The sequence below is a fragment of the Phaethon aethereus genome, assembly GCF_964289735.1.
Source record: "Phaethon aethereus genome assembly, chromosome: 19".
Lineage (NCBI taxonomy): Eukaryota > Metazoa > Chordata > Aves > Phaethontiformes > Phaethontidae > Phaethon > Phaethon aethereus.
This window is the reverse complement of record NC_138595.1, coordinates 12645599-12660772: the sequence shown is the minus strand read 5'-3', so window position 1 is coordinate 12660772 and position 15174 is coordinate 12645599. Positions and strand designations below refer to the sequence as shown.

At 54.1% G+C, this 15174-nt stretch overlaps 1 protein-coding gene across 1 annotated transcript in view; it reads right to left on the bottom strand.

Moving 5' to 3' along the window:
* The window catches only part of STX1A (syntaxin 1A), a gene marked incomplete at both ends in the record, with an annotated part of 90252 nt that overhangs the window by 19481 nt on the left and 55597 nt on the right, over positions 1–15174 (bottom strand). The window contains 2 exons of the mRNA XM_082008382.1: positions 5591–5664; positions 9252–9326. Coding sequence (XP_081864508.1) covers positions 5591–5664; positions 9252–9326 — 149 coding nt within the window. The remainder of the gene's footprint in view (positions 1–5590; positions 5665–9251; positions 9327–15174) is intronic.

Here is a 15174-nt window from a genome sequence, read left to right as displayed (position 1 = left end):
AAATGCTAAGGAGTGCCCAAATTACAAGAAAATCTCCCACTTCCTTGACTGAGTGGTCCATGGCTGAGAGACTTGGGGTTGTGCAGCCTGGGGAAGAGATGGCTCTGGGGAGACCTCACTGCGGCCACTCAGCACTTAAAGGGGGCTCATAAAGAGGGAGAGAGACTTTTGACCGGGGTCTGCAGTGACAGGACAAGGGGCAATGGTTTTAAACTGAACAAGGGCGGGGTTAGGTTGGACATCGGGGAGAAATGTTGTACCATGAGGGTGGTGAGACACTGGCACAGGTTGCCCAGAGAAGTTGTGGATGCCCCATCCCTGGAAGTGTTCAAGGTCAGGCTGGATGGGGCTTTGAGCAACCTGATGTAGTGGGAGATCAGGCAGGGAGTTTGGATTGGACAATCTTTGAAGATTCCTTCCAACCCAAAGCATTTCATGACTCTGTGGTGGAGCAGAGCCCTGAATCCCACTCTCCCATGTGCCAGGATGATATCCAAACCACAGAGCTTCAACATGGAGCAAACCTAAATCCTACTCAAATTCACGGCCCTGGGCTACACAGCACCAGTTTTTGGCCATCTCTAGTTTCCTCAGACACTGCAGAAGTAATGCCTTTGCCTGGGAAACATGGGCACACCATGGCCAACACGAGAGACTGCCACCTTCGACTGCCACCTCCCTGCTTCCCCCCGCCACTGCCACCCAACACCTGCATTTGAAATGGCAAACAGCTCCTGAAGGGCACAGCACAGAGCACAAGTGAAACCCCCACAAAGCCCGGCGGGGGTTTCACAGCACTGCTGTCAGCACACAGCAGTGTCTCTGGAGTGGTAAAGGCAGAGGTTTTTTTCTGGGAAGAGGTCTGCTGGCTCCCTTCAACACGGTCCAGCTAGAGCAGAGCTCTGCCCATGCCAGGATCCCTCCGGAGAGCTGTCATGCAGAGGGACTCGCCACCGTCCTGCTTTGCTGTGTGCTGTTGCACCATCCTTTGCTTTGGCTTCACTATGCACCAGCAATTCTCCTTCCCACTTGCTTGAGAGACAAGCCTTTCTCTTGCCCCAGTTTTGCAGAGGACTGTTTCCCCACTGCCTCAGGCTCAGCCATGACAGCCTCTTGCTGCTTGTGCAGGGCCGGGAGGACGCTGGGCTCCAAGCTGGAAGCTGCCTCTGCAGAAGTGACCAGCTAATGTCACCACTGTATGGATTCAGCACCGACTGCGGCATGGGAGAGCAGACCACGCGAGTGGCTTCCCAGACTATAGGAGATAAACCATAAATGCCAAAACTCCTCTGGCTTCACTGTAGAGCGCTTAGAGAACGTAATGCTTTTACTGAGCTGTATTTGTGTGTAAACCGCCTGTGAGAGCAGCAGATCCATGCCTGGAACCCCACCTCGGGTGCTGAAGAGGAACGCTGGCAGTTCCTGTTGCCTTTATCAGTTTAATGGTTTGCTAAAACACAATCTTCACTGCAGAACAAGGTCTTGCTTTTCTGCTCCAAGATGCCTTGTTTTCATCCACATCCTCCAGTACAACCAGCAAGGACAAGGCACTGGAGTTCGTCCTGCAGCGATGCAGAGGCAGATTCCACTGCTGGAGCAATGCCTGCATCTTGCCGGGCGCTCACTAAAGGATCATCAGAAGGTTGGCCAACCTGCAGTAAAAACTACACAGCAACCTTGCATGGTGGGGCAGAAGACAATGCTTCAGCCCAGAGAAAGCTGATTTTAAGAAGCTGCAATGACGAGACACCTGTGACAGGCTCATAGCCCTGCATCAACCATGCAGCCATCCCACGGGTGCCTTGGACCCCTCAACACGCCTCCTCACAACACGGATGGTTTGCCTGGCCACCACAGTGTGACTCCCCCCAGCAAAACGTCTCAAGCCTAGCTGAGCTCTCACCACACAAGCCCATGGCTGAGCCAGGACAGGCAAGACTGCTTAAAATATACTCATGAACCAAAGGAGCTCTGCACCAGAGTGCTGCAACTGAGCTAGCAAAGCTCAGCATGAGACTGCACTGAACAGGAAAGCTATTTATTAAATAAAAGCACATTTAAAATAAAGCTGGTTTCACTCCCTCCCAGATTCACTTATTTTCTCGTGCCCCAAACTCACAAGCACTGCAAGATGTACAGCCAGCAGCACCTGTGTGTGACACGTCCTCAGGTCCCCCTCATCTTCTGGGGTCTTTGTTACTGGTGGTCACAGAGGGGTTTGGGATGCACCTTCTGTGCTCACCAGGAGCTGACAGCAACACTGATTTTCCACCCCATTGACCTGTCCTGCCTCAGGGTCATTAAGCAGCACAGCTGATTTACAACTATGGAATGATTTAAATTGTATGGGACCTTCAGAGGTCCTCTCACCTCCTGTCCTGGAGTAAGCTGCCCAATGGTTTTCCACCCTAAGCCTTCTTAGAAGCTGCATGTATCCATGCTGGCATCTCAATGACCTTTTGAGTTTAGGTGCCATCAACCTGCGCTAGTCTTGTATCCTTTCTTCTGCCATTCCCTCTGCTGCTGCCATGTGTACACTTCCATTCAATTTATCTAACTCTTCCTTACCTGTCCCTCCAGGAGACACATGGGATGCTGCCTGCTCAAAAGCAGCAGTGCTTCTGCATGACCAAGAGGACAAAGATGTGTTCGTGCCATTTCCAAAGGCATAAACACTTCAACAAGACCTCTGTAGCAAGGACTAAGCAACTGAACACTGCAGAGCACAGAGAACAGTCCAGAAGAACAGTCTAGAAGTTGGAGACGAGGGGACCTGCAGGCTAGGCAGGCACCTGGGGTCACCCAAGTGTGATCCTCCCGCTGCGAGAACCCCATGACAGCCTGATGGGCAGTGGTTTACAGGAGAGCAGTGACTCTTTCAGCCTATACGTGAGCCAGTAGCTTTAGAGTCCAGGTAGCTGTAGAGGGGACAGTACTAACATCAGATCCCATAGCGGGGTGCAGCAACCATGGCTTAGGCACACAACTGTCAGTGCATGGCCTGATTCTGCCATCAGGACCTGATCACCCTTGTACAGCAGTGACAGCTTCACCCATCCTCAACATGGGTCTGCTGGAGCATCACCCTGGTGCCCCCAAAGGCAGCAGTACCCCAGTGCAAGAAGAAGGGGAGAAACCAGGTCACACCCCGCACTTGAGAAGGCCCCCATGGATGCGATTCCTCACCAGCCCATGGCCTGGGGCAACACCACAAAGCCAACACCAAGAAGATACCACCACCTCTCTAGAAAGGCCTTGGAGGGAGCTGCTCCATCAAGGGTGGTATGCAGATGATGGGGGAAGATCTCGTCAAACAGTTCATGCAATCAAGCCTCTGAATTTCCTCCTGGCAGGATCCAAAGCGTAAAACGTCATGTTCTTTCATAATCACTTCCCCACAAGAATTAACGCACATTTTCATCCCATTACTGAGTAGTATGGCCAAGTTATACCATCTCTAAATGAAACACTTGTTTGCTTTGTACACTTTTTCTGCAAACAAGTAATCTCTTCTGTCTAGTTCCATTTCATCAAGCTAAACTAATTCAGCTTTTAGAGCTCAGGCCGTAGCTGACAACGGACGGACTCAACAAAAAAATGCCATGGTCACACAACACAAGATGCCAACCCAGTATAAATTCATTCTTTTGGATCCACTTTCCTCTAAAACCTGGAGTTAACGATGTGTTTGTAGGTGCAGTGTCAGGTGCCACCTATGCTCCCACACGTAGCACAAGCAGAGTATGGCAGCCCCAGTCAGCACAAAGTCTTGCACATGTGCTGGGGCCAAGGTGCCACTGTGCCTATGCTTGATCCAGATAAATTTGCACCGTTGGCTGATGCAACAGAGGCCACTAGAACCACGGCCTTTGTCTCTCCTGTCCCCATCTTGACATGATCTGTAATTCTGGGATGTCCAAGACAGTTGCATAGCTCTGACTTCAGAAAAACAGTAAAAGCATGTCCTATTTTCATAAAGTATACATCATTTATGAATTTAAGCCCTGGTTTCAAAAGCAGCTGGAGAACATGTCTTATGAGACCTCAGGTTATCAGCAGTCAAATGCTTCTGAGTTAACCCAGACCTGTGAAGATTCTGCAGGCTGTATCAGGGGTGTATGAAGCTCAGTCACTCTGCTGTTCCCAGCTCTCCCTCAATGTCCTTTCCCTCAGCCCTGCCCAGGTGCTTTGCACTGCCTTCTGGGTCATGCCTGCCTGCTGCTTTCCCAAGGAAATTTTCTTTTGGCACTTTCTGTCAAGTTGTTGGCCTTGCCACAACACCATTGAACGCGCTCCCTCTGTTGGTGTTCTCAAAGTCCTCCCACTTCAAGCACCCACCATAGACATCAGAGAGATGTTTGCATCCTCGCCTTCCAGCTGCCTCAGGCCAGGACCCCAGCAGTGCTCAGCAGGGACAACTTCGGCAATCAGACCTTCCCACTGCAATCAGATGCTCCTGAGAGAGTAAAGCCTCTCTGCAAGACCCTCTAAAACTTCTTTCATCAGATATTTCTATGCTGTTTCTTGACTTTGGGGCGGGGGTGGGAGGGGCGTTACTCACAATTGTAGTGTAATTCAGGCTGGAAGGGACTTCAGGAGGTCATGCAGCCCAATCTCTGGCTCAAAGCAGGGTCGGTGACTTCCAGTTTCTAGTGCATGGTGTCGGACCCACAGACAAGCCCCATGTCCCTCAACCCCCATCTCTTGTAGAGCCAACACGCTCCATCCTGCCTTGGCTGCAGACAGAAGCACGAGCAGCACGACCATTCATGACAACTGAGTATAACACATCCTCGAGACCAGCAGGGAAGAGGAGAGGGAAGTGCACCCCATCTCTCCCTCTACCCCTGGATAACCCTGCTAAGAAGCCCATCAAAAGAAGGTGTTAGTTATTAGTGGTTTCATGGGAACAAGAGGAAGATTTGCGTCAGCCCTTCAAAAGTCTAACATTTCCTGGACTGCGAAGCACATCAGTGTCTGGTGGAGAGGCAACCACAGCCCCAACAGGGAAGAACTGCAGGCTGCAGGCCTGCACAGCACTCTCTGAAAGACCACCCACCTTCTCAGATTAAGTGAAATTTTAGGTGAGTTACCCAGCTGCATCAGCAAGCCTGGGTCTCATTTACAAGCTGCTCAAGCATCCTTCCAGGCACTGCAGAAACACATAGACTTCAGGTTTCTAAACACATTGCAGGCAAACGTTCTCCTTCCAAATATGGCACTTCAGAGGGTATTTTTGCTCCAGCCAAAATAACTTTTACTGAAATGCTTAACACGGATGTGCAGAAACCCACCCACAGATGCCCAGACTTGCACACAAGGACGAAGTCAACGCACACTGTTGTCTTCACAACAACTGTCCCCTCCACAACCCCTTCTGCACATACTTGTGTCACAGGTCTTTCAGGCTGGCTTTTTCACTGCTCCATTTGGAAATGTGCTGCTCTACTTTGCCCAGTATTTGCACACTAGATCTCGATTGCTCTTAAGCCAAGCACAGCCCTCCTCTCCCATCACCTCCTGGTGTCCTTCAACTGCCTCCAGCCACTTCCCATCCTCCCCTTCCTGGTGCCACAGGGCAGAGACTCACCTGAGTTTTCCTTATCCGCAGGTCAGCAGATGATCTGTTCAGTCCTTCCTCTTGTTCAATACTCTGCTCAATACCTGGTCAGAGTAGAAGGACACAGATTATTTCATGCTGTTTAGAAAAGAAAAAGGGATTGTTTGGCAAAGGGATTGTAAAAGACTGAAGCCTGTGAATCGAGGAGCATCTCGCACTGAGCAGTCCTCAGCTCCTGACTCTAGCCCACCATTTAGCCAGGACTGGCAGCAAAGCCCCATTTCATTATTGAAAGCACTCGGTGTGTGGCTGCTGGCCGAGACTTGGTGCTGTCAAGGGCAGCACCCATCACTCCCAGGCTGCTAACCGAGGGTTTCAGTATAAAATTGATGTAATGCTCGGGTCTGAACCCTGCACTTTCCGGTATTCAAACAAAATGGAGTGCTGTTCTCCCTCTGCTAGGCAGCAGGAGGAAACCCAGAGGTAAGATGTGTCTGCAAAATGCCAAAGCTCAAGACTTCTCCAGGGACCCTAAAAATAGTAGGTCTGCCAGCTGCCCGGCCCTGCACAGGGAGGACCCACTAGGCTGGTGAGAGTGCGCTTCATGTTGCTGAACAGTTCCCTACAGCAAAGCAGAGATTTGCCCTTTTAATTATGCCCGGTCATGCAACTAAGTGAGACTAATTCCTCACTTGCCCAAAGACTATAAATCACAGCAGGGAGAAGCGCTGCCCTGGTCAGCATCCCACTGTGGTTTGGGCAGGGAGAGGGCATGGGATTGCAGGGCAGAAGGTCTGGCACAGAGCAAGGCAGTGCAGATCTGCTCCTCAAGGCCAGCTTGGGACATGCTAATTCAAAAACTTAAATTCAGGGACTTAAAAAGCCTGGAAGAAAGCTCCCATCAGCAGGCTGGCCCAGTGTGCAGAGATACATGTCTCCATGTAGACCACCAGCTGTGAGCTGGTGGCATCCCTTGAGTTTGGCTGAAGAACCCATTCCCAATGCAGGTGTCCCACAGCTCTCCGAGCCCGGCTGTCCCCAGCACCCTCCACGCTGGAGTGGGTCCCACGAGCCCAGCATGGGACAGGTTCCTCCTGCAGCAGGGGCTCCCCATTCCCTGGAGCTGCCCTGTGGCTCCGCACCACCATGCAGAGCAGCATGGTGCAGGACACCACCACCACGGTGGGCAGCTGTGTTTCTGCTGCGTGCTGGTTGGCACAGGTGGCCCCACAGTACCACCTTGCAGAGAGCAGCAGCACTGTGGGCCTGGGGAGCCCTTGGTGGTGCTGGCAGAGGGTGTCCAACAGCACAGCATGCTCCAGGGAAGTGCTGGAGAACATCAACGCAAATTCTGCACTCCTCTATCCTCTCCTGGAACAAGCGTCTGTATCTAGAGCTTATCTGAAAGGTCCCATCCCACACAGCCAGACGGCCATGGCACTTCTCCTGTGCAGCCCTCTTGCCTGTGAGTGCACTGGCTGCTGCCTGCCCAGCGTATTTCATCAGCAATTGGTCTTCCTCCACACTTGTCATAAACAGTTCCCTGTTCCCAAGGAACAGTATTGGCAAACATTGTGCATTTATGATAATTAATAAAATCACATTTTCCCAAGAAGCTGGTAATTAGAATTAGCCACTGCATGAGCAATGTCTGTCTTAAAGAAGTCAATTTGTTGGCAGCAGATGGTGTTTTTGATCAGTCCTGACTGTTTTCTTTCACTGATCATGCCGGCCACGAGGTGCTTTGGGATGAAGCACAAAGACTAATCATCTGTTGTTCCAGGTAAATACGATACCAGTGAGCCTCTTCTGGAAGAAGAAATCCTGAATCGGAGCCTATCCTACAATCCTTCAGGCTCTCAAAGCCGCTTAAAAAACACAGAACAAAACACCTATGGAAAAGGATTTTTGTTTTGCACAGGCTAAACCTTGTCTCCACCTGGACACCAGGGATCCCAGTATGGCCAGAGGGGTTCTGGTCCATGGGAAGGGATCCCCTTGTCTATGGAATGGTTAAGCTGGCCCCTAGATCTCCTTCCTGGGTTTAGCTGAGATCACCTGTCAGGAAGGCAGAGAGCAGCAAGGGGACAACGGAGGTACAAGTCTCCTTCTGGCACACACATGGGACACGGACATGCCAGTGGTGATGAACCTACCAAACGGCTCCAGCCGCATCTAAGTCATCCACGATTGTGGGGGTCTCACGAAGCCCTGGGACTAGGGAGAATGCTGCTGCCATGGGGGAAGCACCAGCTCCTCTCCCACCCTTCAGATATAGCCAGGTCTCCTTCAAAAATCTCAACCAAATCCCATGCTGACGTTCAAGACCATGACAGGCAAATCCAAGCTGCACCGGTGTGACCTGCCTCTTGCTGCCATCCTCACTGACCCCCTGAATCCCCTGGGGTTCAGTCTTGGGCTTTTGGGCTTGTCCAAGTGCTCCATCACAACCCTGGCCATCAGCAGGCTGACAGTTGTGTTGTTCTCACTCCCCACTTGTCAAAGAGATTGATTGACTCTTCCGATGGTGGAAACCAACAGTCACACTGGCCATGCTCTGTCCCTGCACTGCCCAAGGCAGAGGCACGCCAAGACAGCAGGGCGTGCTGATGAGACAGAATAACCTTCGCCAAGTCCAACAGTGCCTTTTTTCACCACCATCTGCCCCACAGAGCCCACATCTGGAGGCAGTGGTGCTTCCTGCCCACCCCAGCTATGCTGCTGCACTGCTGCCTTGGGCAGAGCCAGCAGCGACACAGCTTGCACTGGGGATGAAAAAGCAAGACCAGCCTGGTGGGAGCAGGATGGGAGCAGAGAGAAGCACAAGCCCCACAGCAGCACACCACACCCCGTGCCAGCGCACCGCTGGAGAGCCGGCAGCACCACGCAGCCTGGCCAGAGCCACACGGAGAAGAGGGACCACGCTCTCAGTGCTGCACCTGCCTCTGCTGCCTGTGCCAACCTGGCTCACCAGGGAAAAGCCAGCTCTCCTTGGAGGCTTGCAAGTCCCACAGCAGCACCTCTTCAACCACTCAGCCTGGGCAATCCAACCTTTGGCCACGCTGCGGGTTTGCTCAGAGCCGGGGCTCACCGCGAGAGCCCAACCCCAGCCAGTGCTGGTGGTATGGGACTTGCTCACAGTCCACCACGTGCTCCTGGCCTCATCCCCTCACCTCCCTCCTGGGAATGAGGCACAAGGGGGCAAATTCACAAAGGGAAAATAAAAGCAGCTAGAAGATGCTGGGGGGTGGGAAGGTGATGCCCATCCCCGCGTGACCCCTGCAAAGCAATGGCAGATGCCCCTTTTGGCTGTCCCTTCCCCCAGCTCTGCGACCCCTCCCAGCACCGGCTCAGGATGCCAGAGGACGCAGAGACAGGGCCTGGCTGTGTGTCTGTAACCGGTGCTCTCCTACCTAGAGCAAACCACCCCAAAACTGTCTTGACCTGAGTCAAACACCAGCTGCTGCCAGCACAGGGTTGAGATGACAGCAGGGCCCCACGGCATTTCTGGTCACGGGGGACAAGCGGGAAGTGTTGAGCAGTGGGGGCACGGAGCAGGACCCAGGGCAGCAGTGCTCCCTGCCTGCGGCATCCCCAGCCCAGGACGGGAGCCGCAGTACCCGCTGCCTGGGGCGCAGGGCAGGAGCGCAGTGGACAGAGCCCCACAGCAGCATCGCAGGCAAATACTCACTCTTTAGCTTGGAGCGTACTTTGTTTGCCGTCTTCTTTATGTCAGACATCAGCTCTTCCAGCTCCTCCTTTGTTTCTGTGGAGAAAGAAAAGGGCAAACACGGATGTGCTGGAGACTGCTAAAATCTGCTGCCCGGCCCCACAGCATATGGAAAGCAGAGCTGTGAGCACTCCCAGCTCCAGACTGGGAGCACTTCCACTCCACACACCCCGCTGGGCTCTCCCCACAGTCCTGAGCCTGGAAATATCCCCACTGCTGGTTGGGTAAGCAAGGAGCCAGGGAGCTGTTCTGCGGGACGCCCTGCCCACACAGCCCTAACCTGCAGAAAGTGGAAGGGAAGGATTCCTGTAGTGGAGAGAAAACCACTGCTGGACACCAAGGGCTGATGTCCCCAAGCCCCTGCCAGTCCTCCCAAGGGCATTACGAAAGGTCACATCTTCCACTGGCACCCCCTGACTAACAGCCATTGTGCGTGTGCTCACTCCCCAGCCTCAGTTTGCTGCTTTTGGCAGAAAAGTAGGGGCTGAAGTAGCCAGAAAAAAACCCAGTCCCACAGCCCACGTCTCGGGAATTACTCTAAGCAGCCCAGCACTGGCAGGAGGGTGTAAAGCAATTCTCCTATTTCAACAGGCAGGGGCACTGGAGTTGCAAACAAAAGCAAATACAAGCAAGTCCCTTCCTCCCTGTCCCCATGGGCATCCCATGCGTGCCTGCATGACCTGCATGCAGATCCCACCAGAGAAGAGCCCGGCCGAGCACAGAGCCCGTCAGTGAGTCTCAGCTGCCTCTCCAAGACAGCGAGGGCTTTTACAAGAGTCTCCCAGGCTGCCAGTACTATTGACTTGGCTAGACAGAGGAGGAAACTACAGCATATGCCACACTCGAAAGAAGTAAATCCACTGGGGAAGTTCCGAGCCCTGCCTGACCGATGGGATCTGGCACAGGGCTATCTGCCCCCACTCCTGTGCACAAATGCCAGGAATCGGCCCTGGGCTCACCGCCACTGGCAGCAGAACCATTGCAACATCTCTGGGCACTCGTGTCTTGTAGGACTTTCTTGCAGCAGCATCTCCAAGCCACAAGTCATGCTCAGAAAACCCAGACCAGAGCAAAGCTCCTTAATCATCCCTGCAGAGAAAGACTGGAGGATATTGGTGGGTGACAAATGGAACATCAGCCAGCAATGGGTGCTCGCAGCCCAGAAAGCCAAGAGTCTCCTGGGCTGCATCACCAGCAGCGTGGCCAGCAGGACGAGGGAGGGGATGCTCCCCCTCTGCTCCACTCTCCTGAGACCCGCCTGGAGCACTGCGTCCAGCTCTGGGGTCCCCAGCACAAGACAGACACGGATCTGGTAGAGCGGGTCCAGAGGAGGCCACCAAAATGGTCTGAGGGCTGGGACACCTCTGCTGTGGAGAAAGGCTGAGAGAGTTGGGGTTGTGCAGCCTGGGGAAGAGACGGCTCTGGGGAGACCTCACTGCGGCCACTCAGCACTTAAAGGGGGCTCATAGGAAAGAGGGAGAGAGACTTTTGACCAGGGTCTGCAGTGACAGGACAAGGGGCAACAGTTTTAAACTGAACAAGGGTGGGGTTAGGCTGGACATCAAGAAGAAATGTTGTACCATGAGGGTGGTGAGACGCTGGCACAGGTTGCCCAGAGAAGTTGTGGATGCCCCATCCTGGAAAGCCTTCAAGTCAGGCTGGACGGGGCTTTGAGCAACCTGATCTAGTGGGAGATGTCCCAGCTCATGGCAAGATGGTTGGACTAGATGAGCTTTGAAAGTCCTTTCCAAAGCAAACCACTCTGCGAGTCTGTGATCTCAGCCAGGTTCCTCTCCCACAAACCAGAGTGTCCTTGAAGGAGCTGAGATGTGCAGGTGTGCCCCTCACCATCCTGTGCTTCAGAAACTGCTTGGATCTCCCCCAGGCACAGCACCTGTGCCCAGCACACAGGCACCCAACCATGCTCTGCCTGCACAGCCCTTCATGCTGCACACCTGAAAAAGGCTGGGTGGTACAAAATACCCTGTGTTCACCCACGGGCTTGTGGCAGCCCGGCTGGCTTGCCAGGGACAAAACGTGCCCTGACCATGGGACCAGCCAACTCCAAAACTCAGCAGTGAGACAAGCACATTGCAATATCTCAAGATCCAGATACTAAAGGAAATACAAACCACCTGCCATTCAAATATGATTTCTCAGAAATGTTGCCACCCTAATGCTCCCTCTTGATTTTGATGAGATCAAGACTTACTTAATTAAATAAAACTTTGTTTAATAGACTCTAGGCACATTAACTGAGTCATTTCAATGGTTGTGGTAGCTCTGATGCTACATGCTCCCAGCTGACAGTCACAGGCATAATTAGAAAATCATGATGATTGGAATGTGCTGGGGGAAGGTCACATCCTATCAATGGTTGTACACATTTCTGACTCAGAGCTAAGAGCTTCAGCACTACTGGGAAAAGGAGAAAATGAACACATCTGCAAATACCTTCACCCCAGGCTCCATGTATTTCTGAGCAAGCCAACACAGCGGCCTCACCAGGGGAAGTGGTACAATTTGCTAGAGAATGAGCACAAATGCAGAGAAAGGAAGAGGACAGGTTCAGCCTGAGTTCTCATTTAAGTGACTAATTATTTATTTTTTCCCCATTCTTAAAAGAACTTGTATTTAATCAAGAAACAAACTGGCCTGGGCCGAGTAACTCCCTGCACAGGCTGGGGCCAGCTGGCAGGGAAGCAGGCAAAGACCCAGGAGTGCCGGGACACCAGGCTGCCATGAAGACAGGGACAGGCCAGGAGCTGGCTTGTTCACTTTGAAAGGGGAAAGCGAAGAAGGTTCCTACTGCTGCCTACAGCAGGAGGGTGGAGAGGAGCTGGAGCCAGACTTCCTGCTGGTCCTTGGAGGTGAACTTCAGCTTCTTGCTGAAGGTTGGAGGTGCACAGGGACAGGACAAGCAATGATGGACCAAGCTGGTACAAGCAAAACTCAAATTAGGTATTAGGAAAAAAATTGTCATCATGAGGTGGTCAAACACTGGACCCAGAGAGGCTGTGGGATGTCCAGCCTTAGGGGTATTCAGCATGTGGCTGGGTGAAGGCCTGAGCAACGTGATCTAAGGGACCTGCTGGAGGGTATTAGGCCAGGGACCTCCAACGTCCCTTCCCACCCACATCCACCTTCGATCCTATGAAACAATTTCACGTAACTCACTGCTATGTAGTTTCTCTTCTCCCTGTCAATTTGGGCTGAGGGACACAGCAGTGATGCTTTCACTGGGGATGCACATGGCAAGTGGCAAGCGCCGGTGAGCATCCCCCCACGCTGGCCACTCAGGAAGGAGACAGGACCATGGGGATGGATGGAGGGACACAGGATGGGGAGCTGGGCTGCCTTCCTTCAAAATATTTCCAACTGAGCAGCAGGGAGAAAACACTCCTTCTGGCTGGCTTTGAGTCACAGGACGTGTGAGGATTACTTGGCGACCTGGCAGGCACAGGCTTCCCAGACAATTATTTTCACATCCGTGGCATCTGTTTAAGTGACTCACTCAAATCTATTTAACTGTTCACGGCGAGTAACACTCAGGAACAGCAAGCTGGAGTACCACAACATCACCGCCACTACAGCCGGAGTCAGCCCGGCCAGCAGAGCAGTGCTAAGGGGCAAGAGGACGTTTAACGGTACGGGCCAGGCTCCCCGCATGCCGCAGCCCAGCCGGGACATCTGCTCCCTTCCTGCTGGCACTGAGCACAGCGGGGAGCGGGGATGCTCGCACGGCCACCAGCACCGTGGGGCCGTGTCCCCAGTGCCCACTGGGAAGGGAGAGGAGGCTTTGGTCTGGGGTTGAATCTTATGCCCCTGAGAAGCCCCAGGGCCCACTGTGACCTGCCCTGGAGGGGGCCCTGGGCAGCGCAGGGGAGGCAGGGGCACGGGCAGGGGCACGGGCACGGGCGCAGGCAGGAGTGCTGGCAGGAGTGCAGGCAGGAGTGCAGGCAGAGGCGCGGGCAGGAGCGCGGGCAGGGGCACGGGCAGGGGCGCGGGCAGGGGCGTGGGCAGGGGCGCAGGCAGGGGCGCGGGCAGGGGCGCAGGCAGGGGTGCGGGCAGGAGTGCAGGCAGGGGCGTGGGCAGGGGTGCAGGCAGGGGCACGGGCAGGGGCGCGGGCAGGGGTGCGGGCAGGGGTGTGGGCAGGAGTGCGGGCAGGGGCACGGGCAGGGGCGCGGGCAGGCATGCGGGCAGGAGTGCAGGCAGGGGCGTGGGCAGGGGCGCAGGCAGGGGTGCGGGCAGGGGCGCGGGCACCATGCGGGCAGGAGTGCAGGCAGGGGCGCAGGCAGGGGCGCAGGCAGGGGTGCGGGCAGGAGTGCAGGCAGGGGCGTGGGCAGGGGTGCAGGCAGGGGCGCGGGCAGGGGTGCGGGCAGGGGTGTGGGCAGGAGTGCGGGCAGGGGCACGGGCGGGGGCGTGGGCAGGCATGCGGGCAGGAGTGCAGGCAGGGGCGTGGGCAGGGGCGCAGGCAGGGGCGCGGGCAGGGGCGCAGGCAGGGGTGCAGGCAGGAGTGCGGACAGGGGCGTGGGCAGCAGTGGGAGCTCTTTCTCCTGCACAGCAGCCCTCCCTCTGCCAAGAGCAAACGGGGCACCTGCCCGGCAGAGGGCAAGGGCCCAGCCCAGGCTCGTAGCACCGCTCAGCTCCCGCACAGCCTCAGCCACTTGGGAAAGCGGAAAAACCGATTCCCTTGTGCTCCCCCTCCTCACAGCTCCCTGAGCTCCCAGAAGCATCCCGCACACAACAGGGAAGGGGACGAACACCGGAACGGGTTCCCAGAGCTGCCCCGTAGGATGCTCCGCAGGGCCAGGGCTCCTGCCGGCAGCCAAACGCCCGGCAAAGCCTCCAAAGCAGCGAGCAGGAGGGCAGCGGCAGGCAGGCACCAGACCCCCACCCTCACCGTTAACCGCAGGCGACTGACACCCGCCCGCCGCAGGACGTCTGAGCGTCCCTGTGACAGGGACTTTGCGCACACGATATGGTTCTCAGCTGTCGAAGCTTCCTCACTCACTTACCGTTTGCGTTAATAAACCTTCACCTCTCTGCGACCACCAAGTCTTTACTGAGAGCAACCAACCAACGTAATCAAGAAAAGTACAATTTCAAACTAATTCGTAACTGAGTTACCTGACAAAGCTGGGAAGAAGGATCTTTTTGGCAAAGAGTCAGCCCCTTCAACACAAAATTAAAGATCCTGACCCCAGTTCTTCCAAGGAAATTTTAAAAATAAACCCTTCTTGCCTTAAAACTTTTCTTCTGTCTGTTGCAGGTTACCATTGAAGGACAGACCTGGCAGCTCCATGAGCTATCCGGTCTCTGGGAAAAAAACATAAGGAGTCCTTCCGAGGGTTCTGTGGAGTTGGTTGAAACATGTTCCATCATTTTTCATGGCCTTAAAGTAATAAAAATGAAACCTGTTTTAAAAGTCACCAGGGCTAGAAAGGCTGCTTCAGCCCCAAGCCAGGACCTACAGACCAGTCAGCCTCACCTCCACACCCGCTAAGATGATGGAACAGAACCTCCTGGAAGACATGTCGAAACATATGGATGATGGAGAGGTGATGATAGACAACCAACATGGCTTCACCAACGGCAAATCGTGGACAAGGGAAGATGTACACATGTCCTCTACCTAAGGCCTTTCATACGGTCCCCCACAACTTTCTTGCTTCTTATCTGGAGAGATATAGATTTGATAAATGGTCTATAGATGGATAAGGAATTGTCTGGATGGCCACATCCAAATTGTTGCAGTCAATGGCTCAATGTGCAAGTGGAAACCTGTAACGAATGGTGTCCCTCAAGGGTCCATACAGGGACCAATACTATTTCCTATCTTCATCAATGACACAGACAGTGGGATCAAATGCACCCTCAGCAG